General features: G+C 41.8%; 1 protein-coding gene across 1 annotated transcript in view; it reads right to left on the bottom strand.

Moving 5' to 3' along the window:
• Window positions 1–16,767, bottom strand: part of LOC128275129 (uncharacterized) — a 29,600-nt gene that overhangs the window by 10,928 nt on the left and 1,905 nt on the right. The window contains exons 2-4 of the mRNA XM_053013529.1: window positions 16,338–16,485; window positions 14,118–15,146; window positions 2,453–2,556 (exon numbers count right to left, since the gene is read on the bottom strand). Of these exons, the coding sequence (XP_052869489.1) occupies window positions 2,453–2,556; window positions 14,118–15,146; window positions 16,338–16,485 (1,281 nt within the window). The remainder of the gene's footprint in view (window positions 1–2,452; window positions 2,557–14,117; window positions 15,147–16,337; window positions 16,486–16,767) is intronic.

The raw sequence follows: 16,767 nt of genomic DNA, 5'->3' as shown, positions 1-16,767 counted from the left end.
GGAACCGCTTGGGAAGTACATAAATTTTATAATTTCACAGTTACTCTGGATTAATAGAAGAGATGAAATATTTTAAAAGGCAACTAAAGTTCTTTAATCATTTTTTGTCATTATCAATTTGTTTAATCCATTAACCTAAGTTATAGAAAATTATCGACAAAAACAAATAAATATCAAGTCGGTACTAACGGCTGTTGAACGAATTCTCCACAATCTCAAGGAACGCACCCAAAATGTACACGATAAGACCAGAACAACCCAACGATAGCAGAAAGCACGCATCGATCTTCTCGAGGTCATGGTCACAGACGAAGCCCTACCGACTCAGGATCTGGTTTCCATGATTCCGTTTCATTGCCACCTAAAACATAAGCAGTATCTTGCCAACGTCATACCTTCTCCGTCGAAAGAATAAGCTTTTCGCTCTTTTCCTCACATTGTACGCGGTTTATGAATTTGAAAAATGAAATATGATTGTGCCATGTTTGCCTGGTAACACGAACCAACACAATCCATGCCCGTCTGGCCGGAAAAAGAATGGGACCAGTTCCAAATTGCAATGGATTTGGGTAATGTAACCTTCTTAAGCGCCCAGGATTTGCTGAAACTAGTCAACACGGTAAAGGATTAGGGAAATCAGAACGAAAAGGTACGTTCTTTGTTGTGCTTTGTCGGGGGTTGTCGCGATCCCCCGAGAATACGAGCTACAACATAATCATAGAGACTGCATTTTCACGTAATATCGACCGCCGAATAGTATGGAGCCATAATGCTCGCCATGTGTTACGCCTATTAGATGATCAATAACTTTATTTTATTTCCATGGCTCTCAAAAAACAGAAGCACAATACAGCTTGCCTGGACTCTTTCCTAACAGCAGACAGTGGTGTGAGGGAGGGAGGTCTTATTGAGGGAGGCACACGTAACATCGACCGCCAGCACAAAGTGTTCCCTACCGTTTTCGGATCCGAAGGGTGCGAAGAGCGACCCGGGAAATGCAGCTTCCTGCAGCATCGGATGTGTTAGGTCTAACTTGGTGGTGTTATTTCACAGACTGTCCGTATTGTCGGAATAATTTACAAGCCAGTTCAGACCCTTACATTAATCGAAAGCGTCTAGGTCTTAGGTGTTAATTAGAGATAAATGAAATGTAATTGCGGTGGAGATGCAAAATAATCCAAGAGAACGCGGCGCGGTACACACGTTTTTAACAAATGGAGCGCGTCACCAACAAACGTAAAAAATCGAAATCAAAAACAGTTCAAATAACCACTCAAACTTCGATGAAAATTGTGCCGGTTAGCTCATGGATCCCCTGGAGCCAGCTTGTGGCCCGTCAGAATCAAAAATACGATGTAGCCCAATTTATTATGTTTACCAGTTTTTTGCTAATCTTTACGGTTAATTTGTAGCGCGGAGAACGATCAAACGATGTCGCGTGGCTGTAACCTTAACTCCGCCAGCGCGCATTGGAAAAAGCAAACAGCTGTGGGATAGTTTTGTGCACCTTGACGGCATCGGAAGAGTTGGCGTTTATAGAGGGCAAAGCGTCATTCATGTGCAAGAATCCCTACTACAGTTAGCCAATTACTAAGCACTACACTACCCTTGGCCTTTCCGACGCTGGTCATTACGCAATAACAGGTCACACGTTCGCGTTGTTTGGTGGAAGTTGTTTAGCTTCTCTGTAGCGTTGAAGTCCTATAATAGGTGCTGATTTATTTGTCTCCACAGTAACGCAAGTGGCATAACGGAAGAAGAAATTAGATTCAAATATTACATCCTATGCTAAATTCTGTTCTCCATTGGTTTGGTGTGAAAGTGGCAGTGGCAGGGCAGGTAATATCACCAGACCCAGCCGACTTTTTAAGGATGGTCAGAATCTAAATTGCAATCTGCTTTTCTGGTTAAGAGTGTGACGGGCAATTTCGTATTTGTTTGTAATTTTATGTTTACCACGATCACGATCATCATTTATCCGGCAATTTGGGCTTAAGTTATTTTTGAAACAGAAGAATAATCATCCAAAACCGATTTCTTTCTTCTAATGAAGAACTTAACTGTGGACGATTCGCTTATTGTGTTCTTGTTTGTTTGCTTCATTTTTGAACAGCTGCAAATAATCGGTACCGCGAAAAACCGTTAGTCTGAAGAGCTGAAAACATTATTTGTCTTGTAGGTAACATAGCTAATTTCATCCAAATCGCGACTACGTAACGGTTGTTGCTGTGGCCATCCCACGTTTCCAAGGCAGCTAATACTAACGCTCTGTTATCACAGTCTCCATCTCGGCTAATGTTTGAATGCAACTGTTGCTGATGTATTTCACTATTTAGATTTTTATACTGCTTTATCTTAATCTTATTGTATAATTGACTATCAGAGTTGAATAAAACGTTTCATTTCAACCCCAAAACAAATCGCCCTCAAACGTGTGACTTCTGTGACTCACCGTCCATGCAGATATACTTGATACGTATGGTGCCTTCCTTCCAAACGACAGCGAATGGATGATCTTGAGAGAAGATGAAACTGCAGTGATTTTTGCCGGAACAGCTGCGAATGCGAGATAGAAGCTATTTAAGTGGTGCGGTCGATCGGAAAATAACTGGATGCGGTACTATAATTAATCATAGGTTTATTTTAATTATATAGTTTAGGGTCGTACACGTTTTCTAATAATAACGAATCGAAAACGAAACGAATACTTTTCGACGTTTCAAGATTGCGGGTTGCACTGCAAGCCATTTTTTGATCTAATTTAACCTAATAAATTATACAGTCAAAGTCAAAGTCGTTATAGGTTAAAGGCTGTTCGACGTAGCGCATCATTGCAGCGGAACTGAGCCAGCTGCGGATAATATCGTCCTAAGAACTTAGGTGAGTCTTAAGAAAAATGACAAATAACAGTCTTAAATGTTTTAAGGTCGAGCAGCACATTGCTGGAAACTATCAATTTCTCGGGAACGTTGTCTTCCGCCTTCAACAGCCGCGGTCTACAACAACAAGAAGAAGGGCTCGGTCCATCACGATCAGCATGCCACACCAAGGCATGCGTTCGTTCTTGTCCCCCACGTAGGCGTCTGCAGTGTTGTGTGATTTATGTGTCGCCCATTGGAACTACTTTCAATTCGCTTCCGGTAAACGGAGAGGAACCCCTCGTGGGAATTAATTCTTCACTCGCGATGGCACGGAAATGGATCGTGACTCGCCTGTATAAAGTTGAAACTTTGCGTTGCACCCACGGTTCGCTCCGCGGTCTATTAGCCTTCATCTTCTTTCTTAGCCCGAGTATTATTCACAGTATTCCTTCAGAAACATTAAAACTTCAAATTAACGCCAAAGCAGCTGAATCGGTTGGACGATGGTTCTTGGACAGTATTAAAAAAGGATGAAACGAATGAATAAAAGTTACACTTGCCTGTCAAACAACTAACCGGATTTAGTGTTTTTAAAGAAAATGCTTTATTCGATTGCTCCTCTTGCCCCCGTTAATAGAGCAGTCGGTTACGCTCGTCGCTGTCAAACAGCTGGCCTGGGTTCGAATCCCGGGACCGCTTGACACGCAGCCGGCCATGGTTTCGATTCCCGATACAGGCGTGACAGGAGGGTTGGCGCGGTACCAAAAACCCCGCCCGTAAAAACGAGCCATTTCAGAGCGAGCATCAGAGATTAACGCTGTCTCTGGTGCAGGATAAGACGGAGACCGATCAATCGACTCGAAAGTCTGTCTTAACTTGATCTGAGAATTAATCATGTCTGAAGGCAAACGTCTCACTTGTCAAGATTTCGCCCTGCTGCAGAAGGAAAATATATCAACCCACAAGGACAAGTAGTCGTGCAGTGCCACGAAGATGATCATATTAACGCGTTACACTATTCATCACCAAACAAAGGGCCGCCAGCAATTGGGAGCATGTGATCGTTGCAGAACCTGGGGACAATTAGAAGAAGGCACGTAATTGAACAGAATTACCTAAATTAATTAAAACATCAATGGTTTGTTCGGTCAACAAATGTATCTGAAGAAAGTACATGACGATTGCCGTAGCAATTCTACCCCAGTGACTTCCAGTAACCCAGCGAGTGGGTTCCGGTGTCCCACTCACGATCCTAGAAGCAGGAGGGGACTGGCGGGCGAGGAGTCCAAAAAGGGACATCAGGTGGCAAGGGGTTGACACGACCAAGCCAGAAAATAAACAAGCTTTTAACTGCGAGTTAAGAACATCAAAGGAAGCTGCCGAGTGAAGAAAAAAATATTGTGTCTCGTCTTTGTCCCAACAACAGTACCACTACGTTTGGCATCATTGTCTGGTTGCCGTGGCATGTCATGTGTAACTTTGTTGTGCATCTGAGTTAGGAATGTTAGGAATTTCTTTCCGATATTGGGTCTCTTTCTGTCTCACGGATTCGTGATTAAAACCCGCTTGTTCAGCAATATCTCTAATAATCAAACAACGGTTTTTCTTTAAATTATTTCGGTGACTTTTTGAACATTCAAGTCACTTTTGAAGATCGCCCGGAGCGCTTGTAATCTTCAACGTCTTCCATCTCTACCCAAAACGTTTGTACCAATCAAAGACGAAATAGGTAATTATTTCAGTAAAGCCTCTGGAAAGTTTCTTAATTTCCCGACGAGAACATTCACCGTTTGAGCAAAAACAGCTTACATTCACTCTTTGTTAAAATTTTTCATCACATTCACATTTTTGCGGCGCAAGCAAGATTTTTACTTCCTTTACTCGATGATCGTAAAGAGACGTCACGGGAACTTGAAATTTGTACTGTGCGGTGAAGGGATATAGATGGTTCTGAGCTACACCGCTTCACTCTTCTCGCTGCGCTGATCTTCCTCGAAAACAATCAGTTTGCTCAAAAAAATTCCAAACCTCGTTCAAATCGGCGAAAAGAGCAAATTTTGCTTTCAAGTCATGCTTGATAGTTAGACAGTTATGTTGGTACACAGAAGCGAAGCATAGATAGACAAACTCAGTCGGTGATAGAAATTTAAAACACAACATTAACGTTCCTTCTTAATCCATCGATCCAGTTACATAATCACGTTGTTATTCGGATGTGTTATTTCCTGTCACACTGCTGACAGGGAATAACACATCCGATCGAAAAAATGACTTCTTCCAAAACAGAAATTAGCCGTGAATGTGCATAAAATTATGTATAATTGGGCAACATAAATGGGCTACGATCGTCCATATGTACGTTGAACGTAACTGTCATGTGTGATATATAGCGAACGCCTGCTAAGTGGCAGCAGAGTCATTTGAAATGAAAAAAAAAACAAACATAATGATGCTAGGCCATTAGACGCTGGAAGGAAATGCTCTATTTTATAGGCAAGTGGTCTTTGTCATAGAGGGACGTTACCGGCCAAGGCGCGATAATTTTGTTGGCACGTGCTCGCGGTGTGCATGTTTGCCGTTTTTTATTATCGATTCCGGCTCTTGATTATCGATTTCCATCCATGCCAACCGGCCAATTACGTCCTTTCGAAACAAAATAAGTGCTCCTTGCATTTTGACACCTATACCTGAGAACTAGAACATCAAAGTCTATCAAAACTCAAATCACTATAAAAACTGGGCTGGTTGATTCCAACTATGGAATTCGGACGTTAGCAAGCATCAGTAAAAAGAAAATGTTTTCTCAACGCTTTTGGCGTTTGTTTCTTTAATTCGCTTGGTTACAGTAAACAAGCAAACCTGTATTGAAAATGTTAAACCGATTCACAATTTTTATTGCTAAATAATTCTTCAGGAATGGTAAACATGTCTTTATCGGTAAACATTTGCTCCAATGTGTTTCATAACATCACGAGTATTGTTCCTAATGTTGCGCTCATGGTAGATCGCAAAGAAACCTATTGTTGATTGTTTGGTTCTCGGGTTGGGTGTCACAAGTAGCAACAATGAGCAATAAAACAAAGCGAACCGTTTTTTTGGCTGCTGTACAGCAGCGTCTGCGGCTGTAACTTTTCAGCCATTTTCAGGATGCAAACATTGGGAAGTGGGTAAGAGATTGTTGTGGTAAAGTCGTTTAAAAATTCACAACCTAAGAATACATGGTTCCTGTTTGTGCAAGGATCATATTCACCAGACGTGGGTAAACCACAAAGCAGGTTTGTATGGTTTCCTTTTAACGCCGGTAAGTCTCACGGAGCGTTTGTTTTACCACATTCAATAAGCGTTGTTTTCATGTGTTACAATGTTCTCCGTTTTCAATTCGAATCGCCAAATTTGAATTGTTAAGGTGTGTTAAAAAATGTTGGCAAAGTTCTGATGGTGAAAAGTTTGGCCATTTTGAGTAATCAGTCGATTTTTGACAACGACAGTTCGAATCATCGCCACGAAAATCGGATATACGTAGCCCGCGAAAATTCAAATGTTGCCAAAATCTTTGATCATTCCACGTATATTGGATTTCCACCATTCTTTGTTGAAGTTTCTTTAGTCAATTGGATCGACGCTGTATGTTCAGAGAGGAGCTCTAGAATTTAATTTGGATCCTCAGTTAGTTACTAACTATTTCGGTCTATTATTCAAATCAACGTAAAAGTAAGGCATTGGCGTCAGTAATGTCTTTAGTGAAAATGTTCTAAATAAATCATGGATATTACTTACTATTCATTAGCGTACTACCCAGAAAGAAAACTTCTTCTCTATAATATTATCACTTTCAATTTAAAAAAAGCCCAAAGACATTAATTCTGATATGCAGATAATATCCTGAATGGCATGCATGAATAATTAAACACGTGCCACGCCGCTCTTGGGAATCGAACTCATGCCGGCTGCATGGAACGACGAGCGTTACTAAGTACTATATATCAACGGAAGCAAATAGTTGACAAAACACCCTTTCAAAGAGGTTATTTCTCAACAGATCGCATCAGGAATGAGCACCAAACATCGATGTATCATAAACCCAATCGATAGTTTCTTTCGCACTGACGCATTATTTTAGCTTCAAGACATCCTCGTCAACTATCATGCACGGCTACAGATTCTTCGAAAACCGACCGTAGCTCACCCTGCGGTTGACTGAGACCAACTGGGGACAACCGGAAACGTCCGTTCTCCCCCAACCCTCCCTCCCATCCTACCAGCCATGGCGAAGTCCGCCAACGATGGGTTGTTTTGGGCACCTGCGACAGTGCGCATGTTCTGGGCCGAAAATCTTTATGGCCACTGTTACCTTGAAAAGTCCGCTGCAAACAGACTTGAACGTCCTCCAACGCGCCATGTCTAAAGCTACAGTTCCGATTACATTTCTCAAAAGTATCGATTTGCAGGAGCATGAGTGGTCTGCAGTTCATTTGATGAATTTACTCAACTTTCCTAGTAAATTTTGCCAAACCCGTTGAAAGCCCTCGCTTACTTTACCGCTATGCAGTATACCGATTGCTGTCGCTGTTGAGTACAATGTTCTGTGCATTTTTTGTTGTAAAAACAGACACATTTTCCGAACGACATCTAACTGGAGGACTAATATAGGATAGAAAACTGCAAAAACAACGACAACGGGCGTCCTCGTCATTTTCCTCTTACAAACCAATTCGTTAAGAGAACACTTATGAAATCACAGTACCGAGTCGAATGCAGCATCACATCATGGCAGGTGGGCATCATCCGCTACCAGTATTACCAAATTTCATTAAATCCTGGATTCGTTTTGCAGCTTAGCGTAGTATAGGAATGTTGGTAGAATACTGTATTCTAGGGCACTAGCTTCCACCCTTTTTACGTGGGGTTCCTTTTTCACTTTTAGACCAAGCGAGTATGCGTGGCCCCCTCAAGTAAACCATCAAGTTTTCTGCGGCCCCTTCAGACATTAGGGGGAGCATATGGTCGAACATTAGGGTGAGCAGAAACAGCTCTTTTTACGTACTTGTTTTTCATTTCAAACATTTATGCAGCAAAACGACGAATAATTTATTGGAAAAACATATTCAATGCCCAAAGTACAGACGCTTAAAACTTATCGTCAACGTCAATAAGTCTTGAAAAAAATATTTACTTCGAAATGGGTTCAAGTGTGGGCATCGGGATTCACACTCATAGTCAGTCACAGACCTGTATTGGAGCTAGTATTGGGTAAGTTTGATGAAAGTCGAATGTCGGGCTTCGTCCTTCACTCTCAATACGATGGCCCTTTGTTTAGCATGCTAAGGTCGTCCAACCAGCGCATACCACAATAAGTAGGGAATTTTATTGCCAAAACCTTATGCACAGAAACTTCATGCACTACCCCTGGTAAACATAATTTGGTCCTTCGCTGCCATTATTGATTTGATGGCGATATGCTTAAATATCTACTTGCGGTTTCGCAAAGCAAACACAGGTTAAATCCTATGCCAAGAATGGGTATGTGTACATACGTCTTTTGTTTTTGAAGAAAATGCAAAAATAGAACCTGCTGTTAAAGTAAGGGAAAAGTACTTCGGACCCCCAGGTGGCGATGGGATTAACCTTTAGAAACAGCAGAAGTAACTATAGGTATGACGAAAGTAGAAACCTCCAGACATTGATGAAACACAAATATCGCCATATTACGGCTTCAGTTTCAAGATTTAGTGACTTCTAATCCATAGCTTGACTCCTTATGCAAACGGCTACTGGAAGGTACATGTAGAAAAACGTAAGGGATGTTTAAAACTTGCCAAATCCCCAAAACGAACTCATTTCAATACACATAAGAGCTCATCCAGAAGGATAATATCCTATATGTATTTTGAAAGAAACTACCCTTGCATCGCCACCAAAAGAAACAGAAATGCAAATAATTTGAAAGGTATCATTAGTTCCCCTCTTCCTGTGGCAAAATAGAAGATTTTTCTGTGTAAACTTTGCGATTTCAGTGACGCAGGACGACTCGAATCTGGTAACGTGAAAATATTGCCACGCCGTGTCGCGAAATGAAGTGAAAACTCTTCTGCCGCGTGAAGTTGTTGGTAGAACTTTAAAGCACCAAGTAAATTTTTCACAAAATTTGGACTACTTTGCACAATTTCGGCTTACGTAAATCTTACGGCTTACATTTGTGAAAATTGATGTTGATTTTCATGTTTGGGAGTCGATGAGTTCGAATAGTTATAAAAAAAATCCACAGTCAATCAAATGCCTGCTATTAGCAGGTTTTCGGTTTTCTTAAGCTAGCTGGCTTCCTTCTTACGGGGGCATATGTACATAACATACAGATTGAGTATTATATTATTTATTCCTGGCACTGTTCGAATACTCAACGCAAATAGACCTCATCAAAGTTGCACTACCAGCCTACGATAGAAACATGTTCTATTCCTTCAACTGGACTGGTGGTTCGCACACTTGCTCTCCAATTCGGTCTGAACGCTCTCGAATTCACAACATGTCGCAGAGAAACATGTCAAGTCGCATGTTCGGTGACACTGGCGATTGGCAACTACAGGTATTTTGTCCTCTTCTCCTCTCTATTTTGTTACTTCCTCGAGCAGCGCAACAGAAAGGAAGGAAGAGAAGCGAATTATTTACCGGCAATACCAGATGAATCAGCGATAAGAATTAGCTACTACAGCGTTACTATAAGCATGGCCAAACAAATAGAAGGACATCAAGTGGGAAGGAAAGGTTGGAAGGAGATATGGGGAGGAGAGATGGGAGCATTTATCAGGAGCACAAGTTTTTTTTAGGTTTGCCGAAACCTTACAGTGAGGGTATGATGAAAATAAATGTTGACGAGAAGGCCTTTTGATGCTCTCTGGAAGGACGAAGAATTAAAGCCTTCAACTCTAATAATTATAAATACGGCCCAGTCCGTTCTTCTAAGATTAAAAAAAGCTCTAATAATTCGATATATCTTGGATTGTGCGGTGAATAGCTTCTTACAATGACTCTCTTATTAAAGTATCTTGAACTACAGGGTGGTCTAAGTGGCGTTCTCTCGACCTAATCGGCCTAATATTTTTCGATGTTTGAAGTTTTATTTGAAAGGTTGATTCGGTCAAATGTCCACCACGGCTGGCTTAGCAGTGCCCATTCAGTCGACCTATTTTTAAGTACAATGTCGCAATGGGAATTTCGGTCTTGAGGATGTCAATAGTTGCCAGTTTGTTCGCGTAACATTTATCTTTCACCGATCCCCAAAGATAACAGTTCAATGGTGCCAAATCGCAGCTTCTTGGAAGGCAAACCATTTCTTCCGATTATTCGCTGTCCGAAGATGTCGCGCAAACAATCGATCGTGGCTGTCGCTGTATGGCACGTAGCGCCGTCCTGTTGAAACCAAATGTCGGCTAAGTTCTCAGCTTCGCAGTAATTTCGCAGAAGAATCAATCAGCCAACATTGCTCGATAACGTACGCCGTCGACGGTTAGAGCGGCTCCTTCTTCATTCATTCATACGACGGCCGATGATGCCGCCAGAGTTTTTCATATTTCCCAATTTTCTGCAACCAAAACTGTACTTTATACATAAATTTGGTGAATCAACCTTTCAAATAAATGTTCAAGCATCGACCAATTTTCAGCCGCTTTTTGTAATAACCAAATGAAAAAATGAACGCTAATTTGACCCCCCTGCAACAACCGGTATTCAAACTTGCTTTCAATTCAGAACGTTTGGTTTACTACACTGAAGGTATGGTTTATTGTTTGTTTTCCTACCCTGAAATCCAAATCTTAATCAATCAAATCTTAAATCAATCCTTTTCCTTAAATCCAAATCTCCGAAACGGAATGTTGCAGGGAACAGCAACTTAATTTAGCCATCGTAACTGTTTGGGATTGTCGCTAGAAATTGTGTTCCTTAATTGACAGCTCGAATTTTGCCACATATCCCGAGCCAGATTTTAGGTGTGTTGATTCGACATTTAATTTGCATCTCTTATGCGTGCTATTGACGGTGGGCAGTGCTCACTGCAACGGTCACTAATAATTGGTAATTGGACTAATTGATTAGAGCTGTACGACATACACGTTCCTGGTCGTGCCGTCGTAGTCGTCGTCAATCAACGTTAACATTTTCCTGTGCGTTCTTCAAAATCGTCGGATTCCGTCGCTGTTCAGGTCGACAAACAGTGGTTGTCCCAAACGAACCATGTATACTGAACACCGGAGCTTAGCCAATGCAATTAGTCCGAGCCACAAACTATTTCCTGTACATTGATTGTGACGAATTTCAGTTTAATCACTTTTAGGTGCGATATGAAGGGCTCCGGAATGCGAATTAAACCGTAACCTAATACAGTTGTTTGCTGAAGCCAGCCAGCTAAATCGGCTCTGCCATTTTCGTTTGTGTTTGAACATCGGGATTTAGCGGCTCCATCGTCTTAGCCCGTTACCTGTGAATTCTGAAAGTTGTTAATCACTTCCGATCGACGCTAAGCGTAACGGCGGTCGATGGTTTTCCAAATTACCGGCCACGAGATCTACTCGTTAGCCGTTCCATTCGTCGTTGTCCTTCCCGTTGGAATGTAAGAAGTATACCATGGTGCTGGTGAAAATAAATTAAGTGGCGTAATTAATTAGTTCTTACCGCAAGCTGTCAACAAATCTTGTTCCGGTGGGCCGACCTCAACACGCGCTCAACTACGCGAGCTGATTTCAGCATCCAAAGCAAGGAATCATGACGGTACCAGAAAAGATGTTTATCCTAATGGCCTTTTCAATTTAACCTCAATCGATGACTGCAGGGTAAGGTAAGCTACGAAGAGTTTAGTGTTCTACTTCTTTTTTGCCAGCCAACTTGTTATGTGAAGCATTGCTATGCAAAATGCTATTGCTACAGCAGCTTCTTCGGACTCAGAATTGATGGACATTCGCGCCGTCAACAGGTTGATGGCTTCCTTCCGCATGTTCTTGCCGCCCTCCACGGTAGCTTTGCTCTAAAAATGTGCTCACACGTCGCCACCGCAGTAGTCGGCGCTATGATGTGCAAAGTACGGGTTGGTCCATATAAAACAATCGCTCCGACATCGTCACAAAATGCGCAGTGAATGGAAGCGCGGCGAATTGCATCTTCTAGGTAGCTCTTCTAGAAGAGCATAGAATTTTGTACTGGCACAAAACAGCTAGCTCTTGTACGGCAGCTGCATACCGCGCGCCGTATAATCAATTCAGCGCAAACACGGGTGTGTTAGATGAATTATAATGTGCTTTGGACGTTCCGTGTAGGAGAGTCTTGGCAGTGCCTGTTCTTGGATTTGTATTTCAACGAAATGATAGCGTAGACAGATCAACTCAATGTAGGTCTTATGCAAATAATGTTCAAATTGTTCCGAAGTGGCTGCCATCCTGGCCGTAGGCATTCCGCTAATGCCGTAATTGTTGTTAGAGGCATCGGATGATGATTCGTTGAAACGATTGCATCATGAAACTAACTCGAGTTAAAATGTTGGGTATTTTATTTTCCTCCCAAGACCACTCCCAAATCCCACTCCCCAAAACGATTCAAGAATTAAAAATATTCAAAAAACAACTTGGGACGCTGCTCAAATTACCAAAACAGAACCCATCTTCGTCCACAAAAACATTACAAAAATTAAGACATCACAAGTGTGTAACGAAAACAAACCTAAGTACTAGCTAAAGCTAGGCATTTCAATTTTTAACGGAGAAGAATCATAAACAATAAAGTTCTGTGGCTCATGGAAAGCAATGGAAATAGGACATCAGAGGACCGCTAAACGAATTAGACTTGCTAGGTTTTGCCGTTGATCCGCTTCGATTTTGGCATTCATCAAACTACGAATAAGTAAACGAAGCGGAAACGACCGAAATCCCATTCCAGAGACGAACCAATAAAACAATATCTATATGAACACAAGATTCTAATTTTGTCTGATTTTTTCCACGCTCAGCCTGGCCGCACGGTTGGACTGATTTGAATCGTTTAAATTTGTAATGATTTTGTGAGATTTAAGGTAATATAGGTTGATTAGAATGCATCTTCATTAACATCTATTTGGGACATCAAGCGGATGGGGAAGTTTTACTAAAATTAGAGCACAGAGCTAATTGATAACTTACGGGGGAAACAAAAGCGAGCGCCAATGGGGGGTCTCTAGTTCTTGTTTCGTTTCGTTCATTCGTTTTCGTCCAGGAGGAAGAGCGAAACAGCCCTACCTATAAACTTCTAAGACTTACCCATAACGATACAGATCCGTATAGTGTAATTTAAAAAATCTTCTTAAATCGCTTACAGCATTCGAAAACAACTGCAGTAAATGGGTACTGGCTGTGTTCATTTTAAAATTTACTGCATACTTATCAAAATGGCTGTATGCTTTCCACATCGGATTTCTTTGAAAACGGATTCAGAAGAGACTGCGTACTTTTTTTGGATGCGTACATTTGAAAGCTGGTGAGTAAACAAAGAAGCAGTGGACAACTAATCTAATAGACGTGGAAAGGAAGAGCTTGTTTAATCAGTCTCTGATTTCAACGAGATATAAGCCCACAGCCAAATCAGATGAGATCTTAAGGCCCGTTTACACGTAGCGATATATCGTTGCAATGCCTTGTGTGAAACCAATTGCAACGATATATCGTTACGTGTAGACAGCAAAAAAGTACCAATTTGCTTGTATACGACCAGATTGGCAGATCAAAAAAATTGAATGCGCCGAGCATCAATTTCGGTCCAATCTCCATACATGTGTGCGTGTGCTGACGGTGGATATACATGTGTGCCTGTGTTGATGGTGGTTTGGCATGTTGTTTTGAATGTTTTTAAAGCAAAAGTTTAACGTGAGAATAATGGCTTCGCTTTAAAAGCCATTTCCTCGACCACTGGGACTGATAAGTACTCTTGGCACGTTCTATTTTTTATTTTTAACCGAAACGCACAATGCCAAGAGAAACCAATACAGTGTTACTTCCATGGCTGTCATTGCAAATCGCAACGATACATCGTGGCGTGTAGACGCTCCACCTTGGCTACGATATATCGCTACGATTAATCGATACAAGGCATTGCAACGATATATCGCTACGTGTAAACGGGCCTTTAAATCTACTCGCCTATTGACATTACACAATATAATAAATGTTGACTGACTATGCCACGCCGATAGCAGAGAGAACGTTGTGAAATCGTCACCATAGCATGGGCCAAACAACTTACCGATAGTTGAGCGCGTTCCGTATGTTATACTCCCGGAAAGATCCGTTTCGCATTGACCGTTCCAGCTCGAAGCGGTCCAATTGCGATACGCGCTTTCGCACACTGCCACATTCTCTCGGACGCCCGTGCTTTCCGTTTTTCTTCTGAATACTAGCATCTCCATTTAATTTCAACGGACTACTACGGCCTATGCCACCGGTTCCATGACCACCGCCGATATTTAAATCATCTTCTCCACCACGGCTGACCACATCACTTTGATTATGCTCTATATCATCGCTACTATCACCAAGGGCACTCACAATCTCACCCACACTCCCATCACCATCATTTGCACTGTGATTTTCTACACTGTGACCACGCGTTTCACTAGTATCCGCACCTCCACCAACCTCGTTCCGGGTTCCAGAAATCGTAGGGCTCGAAAATTTGTAGCTCTCGGCCACTTCCGGCTGCCGAATGCTGCCTGGTAAATTCTGGGTTGGATCCGCGGGCACCGCCGTAGCCGTGACTTCCCAAGACTGAGTTAGGTTCGTATCGGTGTCGTTGGTGAGCAGCGTGATTTCCATCGAGTTGGAGAAACCAGCCCCTTCGACCGTTTCCGGTGACAAGGCAACTCGTTCCTCGTCCAGCGGAGGCTCTATGGACCGGGTGACCATCGGAAGCGATTGACGGCGGTAGCGGGCGCCACTTTCGTGGTTTCCCGGCTCCTCATACGCGTCGTTATCGTCGTCGATCGTTAACCGCCGCAAATAGCGCACGATCAGGTGCTCCAGGGTAGCTCGCAGTGAACTGCGTTTGTCCTTGAAGGAACGAGCGGCCATCATCGTTACATGCTTTTCCCCGGTCGTGGTTGCTTCTACGGTTTCCCGGGGCAGCGCTGACGGTACTGCCAGGCTAGACACAGCAGCAGCAGCTTCCATTTCCCTTCTATGATTCCGGCGCATCGTGGCTAAGAAGCGCCGTCCGGCCTCCGTTTCCTCCAGTATTAGCTTGTCCACTTTTTGTGCGGCCAATGGATGTGTCACGCTGAGGGAGAGAAAATGTAAAAAGAAGTATTAATCTTTGTTAGAGCCTGGTAAAAAAACTACAAATGACGCTGTAGAATATAGTTCCTCGGTTTAAATCTCCCAATCCGTGAACCGTTTGTTTAAGTAAAATGAATTGATAAGAAATTTGGAGAAAATAAAAGAAAATGCTTTGTATGGGATGCCAGCAAAACGGATGTTTTACAAGAAGTGGAGTATGTTATATCGAAAAAGAATTTAAAAAACTTTATGCTGAATATAAACAATCAACACGATATATAATTAAAAGTAACACCATTTGAACGAACGAGTTATGGGTTAATGTTATTTCTTAATAAGAAGTCGTATCGGATAAGAAGAATTTCATTAAAGTGACTATGGGCCTGTTTGTCATTGTTGGTAAGGTCTGTCAAAATATGAATTACTAATTAATATACATAATATATTAATATATAATATAAACATAATATATTTTAATTTTTTTATAAAACATGAACTCGCATTTTATTTATTTCAAAATATGACGACTACAACTACTTCACCGTGCGGACTGCATGTTCAATCACATGTTTTCCCTCTCCCGTAGTCAGACCAGAGGATAGAAATAATTGCTACTCTTATTTATGTGTATCTAAGAGGAGAAGATTGCTGGACGATGAAAGTTACTGGAATCAACCTACGGTATCTAACGGGATTCGTGTCGGTTTTCGGGATATTCGTTTATGGCATTCTATAGGATTGCCGGAAGAAGACCTGTTACTACAAAAGAAAATTCGGGTTTTCCGAAAACGGATCACAGGATCACCAACCTCAACCAAGAACAGTCAAGAACTATCACAATAGGTGACAGTGTTCCTTCATCTATTACCAGGACGGCTCAACCAGGTCAAGGTCGGCAGCGTGTACCAATACAAAAAAAAAAACAAATAGGTTGATGGACCCTATGCGTCGGCGTGAAACAAGATACAAAACCTGCAGACACTCTGAAGGCAGGGTACCCGATGTCGTCGCAAAACACGGTTTGGCATGATTTTAACAACACCAAACCCTTTTAGATTGTAATTTATTAAAGTAGAAATTATAAAGTGTAATGTTGCGTGTGTGTAAGAAAATTTATGAGAAATAATAAAGCTCTCTTCATTATTCTCAGAGCAATTTCATTGTTTTGCGCAGATGTAATGCCTCGGCTTACCTGTTTTCGTCCATGTAGATACAATTTTCGGTACGCTGCTCCCGACAACGTGGAGTGAACTTCGCTTCGAGGATCGCGATTTTCGATTCGAGGTTACCGCATGTCATTCTTATTTCCGTTTCATAGCAGCCCCATTCCTCAATTACCTCTGCAAATGATAACATCATGGTGGAGGAAGATAAAAAAACAGAATAAGATTATTTAAAAAACGATTCAAATCACCCTTATCTAATAGATCTGATATATAATCAGTCGTTAACTTCACGCTCTGTGGTGAAGTATCATCGTTCCTTGCGTTCAAGGGCTATGAAAACAGTATGGAGTAAACTAACAAAAATGGAATAATTTACATGTTTTCGTTTCGCATTTAGTATTGAAAGTTGAAATAAGTTCCGCTGTCTTCAAACGCTAAAATCGACTTAAGAGAGGT

Source organism: Anopheles cruzii, chromosome 3, assembly GCF_943734635.1.
Source record: "Anopheles cruzii chromosome 3, idAnoCruzAS_RS32_06, whole genome shotgun sequence".
NCBI lineage: Eukaryota > Metazoa > Arthropoda > Insecta > Diptera > Culicidae > Anopheles > Anopheles cruzii.
This window is presented reverse-complemented; position numbering and strand designations above follow the sequence as displayed.